This window comes from Liolophura sinensis, chromosome 9, assembly GCF_032854445.1.
Source record: "Liolophura sinensis isolate JHLJ2023 chromosome 9, CUHK_Ljap_v2, whole genome shotgun sequence".
In the NCBI taxonomy this organism is placed as follows: domain Eukaryota; kingdom Metazoa; phylum Mollusca; class Polyplacophora; order Chitonida; family Chitonidae; genus Liolophura; species Liolophura sinensis.
Window position 1 is genome coordinate 33,266,069 of NC_088303.1, and position 15,370 is coordinate 33,281,438.

At 37.1% G+C, this 15,370-nt stretch overlaps 2 protein-coding genes across 3 annotated transcripts in view; both read left to right on the plus strand.

The window, feature by feature from the left end:
- Window positions 1–1,969: 1,969 nt before the first annotated feature.
- On the plus strand, window positions 1,970–8,664 carry LOC135475347 (glycine N-methyltransferase-like). The gene is made up of 5 exons (XM_064755206.1): window positions 1,970–2,245; window positions 3,253–3,380; window positions 5,056–5,315; window positions 5,943–6,091; window positions 7,203–8,664. The coding sequence occupies exons 1-5, from the start codon at window positions 2,043–2,045 to the stop codon at window positions 7,375–7,377; spliced, it is 915 nt and encodes a 304-aa protein (XP_064611276.1). The 5' UTR covers window positions 1,970–2,042; the 3' UTR covers window positions 7,378–8,664.
- Window positions 8,665–12,193: 3,529 nt separating this feature from the next.
- The window catches only part of LOC135475262 (tensin-1-like), a 94,188-nt gene continuing 91,011 nt past the window's right edge, over window positions 12,194–15,370 (plus strand). For both annotated transcript variants that reach the window (XM_064755094.1, XM_064755095.1), the window contains exon 1: window positions 12,194–12,568. In XM_064755094.1, the coding sequence (XP_064611164.1) occupies window positions 12,284–12,568 (285 nt within the window). In that variant the 5' untranslated portion in view covers window positions 12,194–12,283. The remainder of the gene's footprint in view (window positions 12,569–15,370) is intronic.

The window sequence follows — 15,370 nt, forward strand, 5'->3', positions numbered from 1 at the left end:
TGCAACGATCTATTCTCTCGCTAAGCAGGCTATTATATGGGGTTTTTCACAGTATTTATACGCGTCCGGAGAAATTTATAGCCACTTTTAATAAATTCATCAGCATTGTTGAAAGGATGGCAGGGTTGAATTTCTGCAAAAATATTGTTTTACAAAAATTATGTCTGATGTAGGCGTTTAAAACTTTGAACTTTGTCACAGACTGGTTAAATAAGCTAGCTCCATGTCCAGTTTTGTCGTCTCAGAACCAGTTTAAACTGGTGTACGTACCGTAATGAAAAGCAGTTTAAATAAAAGCAGTTTAGAGAGATATACTTTATCTCCAAGATAAAGAAATCCAATGTTAAACCGGGTACCTTTTGTTTTCTATTCGATATTATTGGGTTAAATAGTAAAAACGAAACTGAATACATCAACAGTTTCTGAATTATAAAACATATATTAGGTTACGGAAGTTACTCTATAGTATAATTATAGACAGGTATAGGTTAGTACAATATGTCAGTTTTGGAACAATAATTTATGCAATTGTTTGATTGGTTCATTCATTGATTTAATTACAATATTACTGAGCTGAATGTTATATCTCTAAGAAATCCCTAAGAAATAACCCTTTAAACACAGCAATATCCCCATTGCTTTATCATAGTTCTGTTATATGCAAATACACAGATGGCATATCTTTAACTTTACTCAAACTATGATATATTTGTACAGGCTTCAAGTTTAGGCATACTGTAGCTCTCAACAAATTGAAAGAATTCACGCTATTTGCACATATAATTTTGCAGTCGAACACCTAAATAAAGTATCGGTATGTATTATTTGAATTTCATGCAGTTCCTATCGTTTAGGACAATTCCATATAGACCTTTCGATCAATGAGGGTTCCAGTATTGGCAATAAGCGGTTTCCTTGCTTGAGATTTAATATAGTCTTTAATGTTTCCTCCGGAGCTGCATGTAATTGAATGTAAAAGGTTCATTGTCTGTATTGATCATATTTATATCTATATTATAAATTCAAGGTCGAAACTTAGGGTGAAATAAGTGACAATTTCGAGGAAGTTATGTCTCATTTTCGACAAAGAAGTGTCAAAAAAAACAAAAATGGACAATGGACATTTTCGGGGCAAGGATTAAGGCTCTAGGCGAATGAATTCAATCATTATTGCGGTCCATGCTAGTTAATACAAGCTCTCGTTAATCAAAGTATGTACATGTATTTTAGTTGCGCTTTGACTGGAACTGTCCATGTGTATCCAACTGTAGTGTTGATCTTCTCAACACTTCTTTGTCCCGTGTTAAACCGAATTGCAATTATAAATTGACTTGGTGAGAGGAATTGATTCAAACACCTGAGAAGACTCACGACAGAGGGACTTCATTTTAGCACATGGCAAGACTCTTGGCGAAAGGACTTGATTCAAACACCTGGCAAGACTTTTGTAGAAACGACTTGATTAATTCAAACACCTGGCAAAGCTGTTGTCGGACGGATTTGATTAACAGAAGTGAATCGGTTTGACGACAACTACACTCATGTACAGTAAACTGTACAGAAAAAAGTAAAAAAATATTTTTGCATAGGCCTATGTTTTAAAAATATAATCCATTATCGTAAAAATGTTTAATGAGATTTCATTTCGTCAACGACCATAAATATGGGGGGAGAAAGCGGAAACGTGGTAAAATAAATGAAATCAAATGAATCCATATACCTGTTATAATTATCCACGCATTTTGACTTCTGCACTCCGTGGCCTATGTTATACGGGTGACCTGTTATCCACCAATGAGTGGCAGTGAAATTCGTTCAGCAACCCAAAACTGCATATGGCCTGTGTTATATATATTAACACTGCAATGATGGGTGGACTTAACGGAACACGGGTATATACTGGTTTTTGTCAGAGTGATCAAAGCGGAATTTACCGGATAAAATAATAGATATCGACTGGATTATAAATACAACTGGATAGAAGGAAAACATAAACAGACGCCACGGCCATTTGTTTTATAGAGTTCAAGAAACAAGGCATCATGACCACCTCAGTGGACGACGGCAGCGATCTTCATTGCGTGTACGTCAGCGACGACCAATACGCCGATGGTAAAGCCGCCAAAATCTGGAACCTGTATATCGGATGTAAGCAACAGAGAACATCCCAGTACAAAGACTGGCTGTGCGGGGTGCTCAAAGACTACGACTGTAGGACAGTCCTAGACGTGGCATGTGGCACGGGGTAAGCGTTCGCCATCTTGCCAATTATCCATGATTAATGGCCATTCAAGTAAACTCTATTCTATTCTATTCTATTCTATTAAACGACCAAAAAAATGGAACAGTATCTTGAGGAATGCCATAAAAAAAAAACATACACTGTTTCTAACAAGATGTTTACTTATATGTATATATTGTTTTTTGGTTTTTTATTTCCCACTGAATTAAATTCAGTCAAATGTTTGCATTGTATTTGTGGTGTTATCGGCCATGCTGCCACGGAAGTGCTCTGGTGCCAAATCACTTATCAATTATAAGTGCACCATATAACCAAACATTTGACTCTCTGTAAAACAAAATTTTAAGAAATAATACTAATAAATAAATAAATGACGCATAGGCCTGGTTTCATTTTTTTGTTAACTTTTTTACATTTAACAAATTTAATAATACTACCAGTGAAATTTTAATACAATGCTAAAAGGAAAGTATATGCTTCGTTACACTGTGAAGAGGGGTCGCACACTGCAGTCCAGTACCTGAGATGGATTTTGAGAGAAAGATTTGTTTATGTTAACACGTTTGTGTAAGTAGATGCAGAAGTTGCAAGGGTACCGCATTATACAAGGTGTCCCAGAAGTCGCGCACCATCCAGGTTGAGGTTGAATGCTTGAGTTACAGAACGGTGTGTTGCCCCATTTCTCCCAAACATAAAAACCAATTCAACTGTTTCTTGTACTGTTAGCTTATTAACCATAATTAGCTCTGAAAGAGAGAAAAATTTAGAATCAGTATTAAATCTGAAACACAGAAAAAAAAATGAAAATCAGGATGGTGCACCACTTCTGGGACACCCTGTATTTTGAAGTTGGAGCATAAATTCGAGTGTTTCAGTAATCGACTTTTGATTTCAGTAATACTTTTGTCGCTATTGTTGATCACATACATATATTTACACGCGTATGTTTTAATTTTGTGACACGAGTATAATTTATATATGTATATATATATATTTATGTTTGCCTGTAGAGTTGACTCGATCATGCTGTTGGAGGAAGGATTCAACGTCACGAGCACAGACGGAAGTGACAAGATGCTCAAATATGCCCTTAGAGAACGCTGGGAGAGACGAAAGGAAACCATCTTTGACAGTTGGGGTGAGTTTTGGGTTTAACGGAGATGTATATTCCAGCTGATTTAAAAAGTCTTTAAGGAAGTGATAATGGTTGGAAACATATTTTTTCGATAATAATATTGCAATACAGGAAAGATGAATGATTTTATAATGCTGATATCATAGAGGTATAGCATAGTATATATGGGCTTAGTGGCCAATTTACTGTGCAAGATTTTGCTATTGATACATAAATATAAACCTCGCATGTTATCTCTTCTAATTTTATTTGACTTAAAACATATAAAATAGAATTGGCGTATGTTGTAACTGTTTGTAACGCAGTGTAATGCTGCTAGCCACCGTTCAATGGCTATTATAGTGGATTGCTTGGATTTCCATTTTTTTGTTTTGTTTTTTTTTGTTTACACCATGTGCAATTTTGCCTCAAATCTGTTAAAGGACAATTGTTTTTTTTTTCTTGTATGGAGTGGGGGGGGGGGTACATTACCTATTAAATTTGCGCGAGATGGCCCATCGGAATTGCCATTCCTTGAGGAAAAAAAGAATTTAATGATAAAGGTCCGGTTAAACTGTAACATATTTCGATACAACTCGGTAAAACCCGTATATGACAAAGGCATAACAAAGGATGTTTACTACATGAACATTTTTTTTATGAATAGCTGGAATCCATGCGCGACGGGGTTACCTTTATTTGTATTTGACTTGAAATTACTCAGGGACTACGAGTTTGAATTATAAATTGGATTTCATAACTTACATGCAGGCGTCACAGAAACATGATCACTGCTTCTGTCTTACGTGTTACCAGCTTTATTTATTGGAATTATCGATCTGGAACGTCCCTTCACGGTTTACGAGTGGTAGATGAATATTGAACTTGTCGCTTAGACACGAATCTATGTATGTTATATGGTTGGAAAGTCATTCATAAACATACATTTAAAAAAAAAATGTAGGATTTATACTGAATGTGACGGCAAATATGTCGAATTTTAGGTTATCTTCAAATGATAACCGAATTGTTAAAATCCCGCTGCAGACGATAAATAGTATTATGGTAAGAACCGGTTTAAACTGGCAAGTTATGGGACACTTCTGCACAATCGTCATATCAGGCATGGCTTCACCAACAGTCGTGATAAGAAACCGGATCAAACCGCAAATAGGGAATGTTCATCTTTATGTACCTGTACATTTGTTTATAGACACGTTCCGTGAAGTGAAGTGAAGGCATTACCATTGGGGTTCTTAATGAACTTGAGTATAAAACCTAAAAAAGCCGCTGATGGGTACCACTCTTTAATAATACTTAGAAGTTGAAATCATCCCATTCTTTAGTTAGTCAATCTTAAATAATCCTGGCTGTATGTATTGTTCTCAATACTGTGAATTACTGAGGTATAAAGTATTTTGCTTTCTTTTCCTTCAAAGTTTCTGATATAAAATATAGCAATCAGTAATTAACATATTTACTTATTTATCTATTCGTTTGTTTATTTATTTATTTATTTATTTGGAACCTCGCAGAATCTCAGCGATATCCGATAGCACCTGCCTATTGCAAGGCCTGCACCATCAACTTTTGCGATATGTCGCAACTATAGCTGTAAGGAATTGAGATAATTGTTTTACTTTGTTTATGCTACTTCGAAACTTCTTCTTTATAAAGCTAATTCTAATTCCCATCGCAGAAATTGAAGAGGCTAACTGGCTAACCCTTGCTGACGACATAGAACATCTCAAACCGGAAGGAGGATTCGATGCTTTAATCTGTCTCGGAAACTCATTCGCTCATCTCCCAGATGACAGCGGAGATCTCCGAAACCAAAAAATTGCACTAAGTCACTTCCGTTCAATGTTAAAACCTGGGGGAATTCTCATCATAGATCATCGTAACTACGACGCTATTCTGGACAAAGGCAGAGCGCCTGCTAAAAACATATACTACAACGTAAGTCTGTTGTATGAATGAATGCCCCGAGATTAACGCCATATTGGCCGTATTTCGGTCATGTTGTATCGATTTACAGTTTAGAAAATTGCCCTTTTGTCTCAATTGCTTCCACTTCGAACGAGGACTTTTAAACTTTCAGAAATATTTTCAGAAATTTTAATACATGGCCCTATTACATACAGGACGGATCTAATTAATTTTACAATCAAAACGTTCTCATAGACAGTTGGACCAAAACATGTCTGATTAAGGTGAAAACAGTTTTATTTACTGGTTATGTACATATACTTTGTACTTCACAAATTATGTTTAACCATACAGATACCAAACATTTATCACACTTTCATGCGTTCTCTGGTTTTAAACGCATGCATGCCATTCGTGTTCATACCAACAAAGCTTATCTGAATATACCAATAAGCCCCCTTTGACGCACCACCATACGCAACGAATACGCATGAATAGGAATAACAAGGCTAGTCAATAGCTGGCGAAACACTTTAGCGGTTTCCGCATATACTGGCAATACCAAGGGTCAATGGTAAACATGCACTTACTATCTACAATATAAATTGTATTCTAAAAGTACAGACATTACATTATTTTAAAATTGCATTTCAACAGAGTGATCACATCTTGGGCATCGAGTGCTGCAACGTGTACGTCAATGGGAAAGCGACGTCAGTGACGTTGGATTACACGCTAGACGTGTCCAAAGCTTTTGAGAACCAGTCACTGGTGCGAAAACCTATGATGGATTTGGACAATGAGAAGTAAGTTGGTGTTCTGATACATTTCCACCGTACGTGGGAAGGTCTGCCAGCAACCTGCGGATGGTCGTGGGTTTCCCCTGGGCTCTTCCCTGTTTCCTCCCACCATAATGCTGGCCGCCGTCGTATAAGTAAAATATTCTTGAGTACGACCTAAAACACCAGTAAAATAAATAAATAAATAAATAAATAAATACATTTCCTATCTTACGAGTGTATGCAAACACCTGATTCTCAACATTTCATGGTCAGATATACATGGCTGAGACATCCAATTTTGAGCAGGTACATCAGTTTATTTATTTATTTAGTTTTTTAAATTTAGTTTTAATTTTTATTTACTTGATTCGCACGTTTGGATACAAATTCTTGATGCATTCAGTTTGGACTAAATAGGTATATATATAATTTATTTATTTACCGGATTGAGATTTAAATTTATCAAGGTTTTATATAATTCATTGGCACAGTATGAGAGATATATGTAAATATGTTTCATACATGGGAGTTATTTCCATGGAAAGAATCTAGAAATATGGCAGGTGCGTATAAATACGGTTGCAACTGTCTCGCTGACATGTACCTTAAGCTTTATATCGGTGTTTGCATACAATGATCTTTTAGACACCAGTTGTATCATTTTAATACATGACCACTTTTTTCCTCTGAAAATTAGTCCCAGTTAACATTCAGGTCTTATTAAGCGTAATATCAAATTTGAATTAGGCATCGGTGGAATCTGCGACAGGCTGCGAGTCAACAGAAATATGTCTGTGCATGTTTAAAGACAAATAACACGTGCGAAAAATGTCATCAGACATGATGGCCACCAAGGTAGCATATAATGATTCCTCCATCTGGTACCGGAAGTTAAAGATGCACATCGCTTAGTGGCCACAAATGCTTTATTTACTACGATTAAGCATTTACATAAGCAGAATAAAACCCTGAGGTAAATTGACAGGAGGGTGCCTTTCACCGGTTATACATGTGACCATTTGCCAATTAGCAAACTGTCGTCGCTGTTCTTATTTTACTCTCTATTCTGTAAATCTGTAGGTCTATAATAATTAGGCTATATCTGGAAAAATGAGCTATTCCTTATACATTACAGAATTAACCACAAGTTCCGTTTGTCCTACTACCCTCATCGCTTGAACGATTTCTCAACCCTTCTCACCAAAGTCTTCTCCAACGACAGCGTGCACCATATTTACGCCGACTTCAAAACGCTGGAGGAGGAGGACCAGCCGGCGTATTACATTCACGTCGTGCAGAAGGCAGTTTGACGTTGACGTCACTGACGTTGGAACGACTGTGTGATTGTGTGTAATTGGAATGGAAATGAGAATGTATGGTGTCGAAGAACATTGGTGAGAATAATCGAGATCCGGAAATATTTATCGTTGTACTCTGCGTTAATATTTTGTCTACCCATGTTCTTCAAAACTTTTCAACCGCCTATGCAATCTATATTTTGAAAAATTCTGAAAGAACTGTGGGATGTAGAGTAATGGTTTGCACAGATTTGCGAAGCTTGCATCTTTAGTGACACAAACAAATCATTTTAGCATCATTTTGGTCAATGTAATTGCATGCATAAATTTCACGTAGAACGGTCTTTAGAGAAATTTTGAAGATTTACAGTAGCTGCATTCGCTCTGTTGTGACTGTAGATAACCGTTTTCGATAAAAGCTACATTGTGGGAACAATAAAACATATTCTGTATATGTGCCAGACTTGTTTTAAGAGTTTTGGTGCTTCCTATGCATGGCTAGTAACCATACTGTGTATATATCGTCGACTTATACACGTATGCTGTCATACTGTAAATATGTCTCCGACTTATACATGTAAACTGCCATACTGTGTATGGTCATGATGAATCCTGGGACCACGCAGCTAGGTTGTAGATTTACTGGTTTCCACGTATCTGTTATATATTGAAACAATGTGCATTCATGTTACGCCTACATATTGACACACTCAGTATTCATATCCATGACAATTAAAATCATGTGTTTGGGAGGAATATATAAGCACATTGCAAAACGGAAGTCATTCTCTGATGGGAAATAAAGGTTTGTCGTGACATCGGCTGTAAAGGTGATAGAAATTTTGAGTGATGGCATTTTGGGCTTCAGCATGGTACCATAAAAGGTGTGATACGTATGGAGGGTTGAGGGATTGTGTAGTGCTAATATAATTGTGGCGTAGTCTCTATGTATGCTGTACAAGGTATACTATATTAAGCTTAGATATTTAAGTGAGCTAAGCAACAATGCTTTTATCGTGTGCAATGTTAAATGTGTCGTACAACGGTATAGTCTGTGATAACGGAATATGATTTATTTATTTACCTTATTGGTGTTTTACGCAGTGCTCAAGAATAATTCACTTACCCGACGGCGACCAGCGTTATGGTAGGGGAAACTCATGACCATCCACAGGTTGCTGTCAGATCTTCCCACGGCCGGAGAGGAAGCCAGCATGAGCTGGACTTGAACTCACAGTGGCTACATTTTTTAGAGGCCCGAGGGTCATTACGCCGCGAAGCACGCTATTCAACTGAGCCACGGAGCCATGAACTTACATATCATATTTGAGCAACACATGTATTATAACACTCTTGAATGTTAGATTTTAATCTTGTACATAGGCACGCACTTATTGGTTTCTCACGAAAGATTTTTTTCTTACTTTCATGCATATGTATTATATACGAAAATCATTTTTCACCATATAGGTCTTTGCCTGTATTATTCTTATGTATGGTATTACATTATAAATGCTCTTCAATGCAAACTTGTTCTCGTGTACATTTTGTGGTATATTGGCTTCATATTGTACAAGAATGTTTTCTGAATAATTGACTTCAAAATACCACCCACCTCAATCTCCGTGTGTATACCAAACGTTTCAGTTTAACGCGCTTGCATGAAGCACTCTTTTAGCTTTACCAGAGCGTATCCATACCAGAACAACCTGCGCCAGATGAACACGACCAGGAATATCTGTAAGCTCAACGGTTTATCCTATGTATCAGCATCAAGGATTACTAGTTAAACAAACTGGAGCAGACCTAGTCTAGTGGTTGCCAATGGTTCAACCGCTTGGACAAAGGAGGTTCGTGTTCTGCAATTTTGATCTTGGGAATTTGTGGATTTCTCCACCTTAATATCTCCTTGGTGACAGCAAGTCGTCAACCATGCAAATGTTGCTCGCTATACACAGTACAATCTTACTTTCCTTTAAGATCATTTGACATTCAAAAATATTATGTGTACATCTGTGCGTCACATGTGGGAAAGTTAACCAGTGACTCGCCAAAGGGTGATGGTCTACTCCGGGCATTTCGGTTTCCTCCACCCTTGAAACTGACCGTCATTATTGGAAAGCCAAGTGGAAAATTCCTCTGATGGTGTTAAACAAAAATGAAATAGAATATAATGATGCCGTTGTTCAAGTCGGTATTTCCGACAAGTTTATCTGTCGTGACCTTTTATTATACTGAATGGTGCCTTCGCGTCTTCTTTCTAGCCATCAATAAATATGCAGGTTTTCTTTAACATATCTAAATGATTTTCAGTATACATACAGTGCATTTATAGCCCTTTTCACTGAGCGATTTTCAGCTTTACAACTTTAACAGTGTTCAGTCACGTGACCTGCAAACATGCGCCATGCCAAATATGGAAATTGCGCTTTTTCGCACATTCGTCGCAATTAGCGCTAAAAGTATAAACTGCAGGAATGAAAAAAAAAAAAAATGTCGGGTAACATGTTGAAAGTGTTCAAATCCAATTTTTTTCACGACTTCACTTTCGCTGTGTCCTGCTAAAACCTATAATTTGCTCACGTATTGCGTTCTTTTTCTTTCCAAACAGCCTCCAGGGAACGGTTGTTACGTGTGCTAAATTGGGCATGAGGTTCTGGAAAAAAATGAACATACCCTAAGTCCTTTTCTTCACCATCAAGATATTCACGTATACATTTTATGTATGCCTACATCTGTCATGTTAAATGACTTTAATTTTCCTTGTGAACAGTCATTTCGTACGACCCACTACAGACATTATATATGTGTGTGCGACAGAAAACTACTGCTTTTAGACCTGTTTGTCCCGGTCTCCTCCACAAGGAAAAAAATCCTACTTTTACACCTATTTACCCCGCTTCTCCACATCAGAAAAATCCTACTTTTACACCTGTTTATCTCGCTTCTCCATATCAGAAAAATCCTATTTTTACACCTATTTATCCCGGTCTCCTCCACAAGGAGAAAAATCCTACTTTTACACCTATTTATCCCGCTTCTCCACATCAGAAAAAATTCTACTTTTACACCTATTTATCCCGCTTCTCTAGTCTGCATCAGAAAAATCCTACTTTCACACCTATTTATACCAGTCTTCTGACTCCTACGTACATATATATACATTACCTGGAATTTGGTTGTCATAAACCTCAGATCTGTGAACAACTTGCACGCCCCAAAAATGGTATACAGGGGAGACAAATCTTGTAGGCTTCATTCATGAAGTATTTACATGCACTACAATATATATATATATATATATATATATATATATATATATATATATATATATATATACATCTGTCTTCCGATTGGCCATAAGGTAGAGGTCAAGACACAGAACCAGAATCAATTGTTCGTACTACATCAAAATATTTTGAAGTAAGAAAAAATCTATCTCTGACTTATAGTTTTGAAAGTACACATGTATATACCTGCCGGGTATAAGTATTAAATTACATGTTTACATCAAATATAGATTTAAAACAAATTCGCTTCGTCACATATCCACAGTTATATACAGATAAGCAAATTAGGTGGAAATTTATCTCCACGTCCAAAAATAAATATATTTACATGTATGTTTTTTGCTCGTCTGTACTTTAGCTATTGTCATAGCTCAGCATCGACGTTGGTATCGGCATCAAAAGCGAAACCATGTTAAGGTAGAAATGGTAAGCATTGCACCGGTATGTTATGGTGGCTGATAACGTCCATTTTGGTGCGGTTTTAGGAAAACCTAGATCCGCGCGGTCGCGTAACACGCGGAGGTCGCGGATGGCGCCGAACCGCGGCCTCTGTGCCTTCCACGCCCTCGGCGTGTTCCGGGGTCTCGGAACACTCAGAGGGCGCGCTTTTCTTAAATCAACTACAACTACAATATACGAGACACTTATTTCATGTTCCGTCATGAATACCCTGCATGTGATTTAATTATTTATTTGAGTTTTACGCTGTACTGGATGTTCTGAGTTTTATGCCGTACCTAATGCAGCATGTTTATATATTGATCTCTAGTTTTAAACTCGAATAACACGTCTTCCATCATCTAGATGAGCTGTTTATATGTTAGGCCACTGTGTGTATTTTAGGCCTAATGAATGATTTCTCTTATCAGTTTGTGCTCGAATACTCTATATAAGTAGCCTACATGTACAACGGTTTTGGAGGCAGGTGTGGCTTTGTTTTTAACATCATGCTTCTTCGGCGCAAAACTGGGAGATATTGCTAAAGTGTTGTTTTACAGTGTTCGACATGACGTAACAATTTAACTGGCTGTTTCAAATCCTCCCCCCCCCCCCCCGGTCATACATGTACATCTGGGATTATCATTAACTGGTCAGGTAGATACAAAAAAAGAAAAAAATGCTGACCTGCCACTCCGGCTCCAAGACAAATGATACTTTGAATCAGAATTTCATCTGGCAAAATTTAATAAATTGATTTTCTCAGCAGGCATTAATATGACCCTGTTTTATTCACACTGTAGATTCTGCTTCGAGAGAGAAATAGAAGAGCTTGCTGGGTAGGGGCCTACTATGTGAGCGTGATGGCCAATATCTAAAGATGACCTTCAGCAAGACCACTCTTGAAACAAGCATCGAGCTCACAATAGTTAAGTAAAACGCATTGTATCAGTTCGGGTTGTTTCGCGATAAGCACGTCGATTGTGTCTCACGACTGTCTAAAAACACACGTGGAGCAAAAGAGGTCAAGGGTCAACCATGCGACCCGGAAGCTCGGTTTGACACTTCACATTGAAAGGAAGATGGCGTCGTATGAAAACAAGCGGAGACGTCGTGTGGAGTTGTGCATGTAGTTTCCAAGGATGGCTTGAGAGAATTGTGAGGTTATTAAAACTGAAAAATCAACAACCATGTATCTCATGAAGGCAAAGAAGGATTTTGAGCGCTTAGATCAGCGAGAACTTCAAGAAAAACGAGATAAATATGTTGAACAGCGCGTGTACAGTTCTTCGGCCGAGACATCAAGAGCAGCCGACGCAAACTTGAGCCCTCAACTGAGGGGCTCTGATGGGGGATTCCGTCATAAACAAATGTCTGAGTTTAAACCCGAGGACTTACCTGATGGGGCATGTTATCGGCCGAAGTCTGTCACACACGGTGACAAAGATGCACAGACAGCTGTCAGAGTATCAGAGGTAAGGTTAAATTTTTAATTTTCAATAATTTATTTAATTTGAAAAGTTTATGATTATTTGAAATTAATGGAAAATATTTATTCTTCACAGTCACACTATACTCACCAGAATAACTTATTCAATAATTACACGTAGACACCTCTTGAAAGTTATACCATTAATTTGAAGTATATGTATATATATATATGCATATGTGAAATACAAAAGGTGAATACAGTACAGAATATACTGTATATGTTATTTGTAATATATATCATGGACAGATGAGGAAAATGTTATAATTTCATCTAAATGACAACTTAATGCATTTATGAGTTACCAGTACATACAAGTATATTCAGGTGATTACATGGTTATATATTAATTTTATGAATGTGTGCTGAAATATATGTAAAGGTCTAATGTGTCTCATTCTGTGCAACCTTTTTCACAATCTGTTAATCATGAATGTTAATTTGTATTTTTATTATTTTTTTTTCGTTTTTTATGGATCAAGGATAACTGTTTATGACATAAATTTTAGGTCATGTTTAACATCATATTGTTAACTTAGGCCAAATTCCAGACCTGTTCACTTAGTATGGATGGTTTCTATTGTAATATGATATGTGGTATTTCCTGGCATGGAAACTACATGTACCATTGTCTTACTCAGGCAGACTGAAGCAGCCCCTTGATGCTGTGTTTATTTTGAACTTGGTATCTAGGTCACAACGCTACATATAGGCCCAGTGTTTGACCTACTGAATCTTTGCCATGTTTCACTGTGATAACTTTGGTTATAGCATACCATGATGGTACATGCCACTTAGTGAGATGAAAGGATGAAACTTTAAGTGCAATTTACAAGATAAGCTGCATATCCCACGACAGAAATAACTGTCAACTGAGAAATTGGCCAGAGCCAGTGGTTTTATGGCCTCCTGCTTTCCCATTTGTTCATTTGGAGCACTTTAAAGCCTGTTTTCCTTTGAAAATACAGTGTTCACTGAGTCAGGCATGAACAATACATTAATGTATAGAAGGTCTGTCAACAATCTGCTGATGGTCATGGGTTTCCCCTGGGCTCTGCCCGGTTTCCTCTATTGTTAGTTACATATTCTTGAGTACGCCTTAAAACACCAATCATATGACCCAGGAGGCTCTCACCACTGTTATTGTGTGTGAGTTCAAGACCTCTCTGGTTATAAGCGGTATGGTCTGACAGCAACCTGAGGATGGTCATGTGTTTCTCACAGGCTCTTCCCAGTTTCCTCCCAGGATTGCTTGCCTTCATTGTATTTATAAGTGCAGTATTCTTGAGTATCGAGTAAAACACCAACCAAATCAAAGTCGGATTTTTAATTTACAATGTATTTCGGTTCATTTGCCATTCAAGATGTATTCTTTAAGGATTTATTAATAATATATTCCTTTTATATTTTGTTAATAATACACTGTATGATTGTTTCATTATGGAGGAAAGTGCTTTGTATGTGGTAAACTGTCTAATAGGGCTGGGCATGTACATGTACATGCATGCCTTACTGTGCATGACTATGCAGTACTCATTGCACTTTTGTGCCAGGTGTGATAATGAGACATTCACATGCCTACCACACAAGACAGATATAGGCTGTTCGCTAGCTAGTATTTTGTCTGAGACCCTTTTAGTGTTAGCAGTCAAGATCAAAGTACCATGAGCTTACAGTACTGCATATCATCCCTTGACAAGGATATGAATACATTTGTGTAGGATAAATGATGTGATTTTCTATTTTAGGGTCTATGTGGTCATGCCTAATTGATGACCTTTAATCAGAAACAAAGCATTTTGTGTATGAATAATTGCATAGGTATATTTATTTGTGGCAACATACATGTGTGAGGTGATTTCATGTATGTATCATTTCTCATGCCTGCATCCATACCTCTAGTACCTACCATAATTATGGTGGGTAAATGTGTATTCACTAGTAGAGATGCTACTAGATTATAAATGCCTGTTAGTGTCCCTGTGATTGCATGCATGTACGTGTATACTGTAGATCTACGTGTACCTGCCCATTTCTTTAGGGTATTGGTTACACTTTATCCATTTTCATATGTATGCATTTATATAATATGATTATAATAAGTCAAACAAGTGAACTTAAACATGTTTCAGAATTATCATCATACTGATTCAGAAGAAATTAATTTATTTTATACATACATACATGTACATAACATAACATCGTTTTATATTTTGAAGGCGTAAACTGCACATTGGCTACACACTAAATTAAACTAACATTATAACTGTTACCCAAAGTCAACAACATACAGTACTCATAGCTAGTGCATAGTTTATGTCCATGCATGGTCAGTTTGTTCTTGTATTAAATCGTATCTGAGAGGGTTATTTAAAGAGTTTAAGTAATTAGGGCATCAGGGGGATATGCTGTCTGAGGTCATGAGAACAGTATGCCCATTAGGCTTATCAAAACATTATTTTAATCACTGATGTCTCGGGGAAAATTGCGGCGTGTGCCAAAAGCCTGCATGACAGCTACATTCATAAATTTTCACACCACAATAAATTTAAGAAGAGAGTTATTTCTGGGGATACCATTGTACACACAACTGTGACACAAGTCGACATGTTGATTATTTTGTTCACCTACAGCAGGTTTGTTGTTGTGTATGTTGTCTGGTTATCATGCATGTATGGGAATTTTGCAGTGTCGTATTGCAGGGATCATCGATGCAGATTTGCTTGTTTGATATTCACTTGGTGATAATGGATACCGGAGCAGGTTCATATTTCCTGGAGTAGCTTCA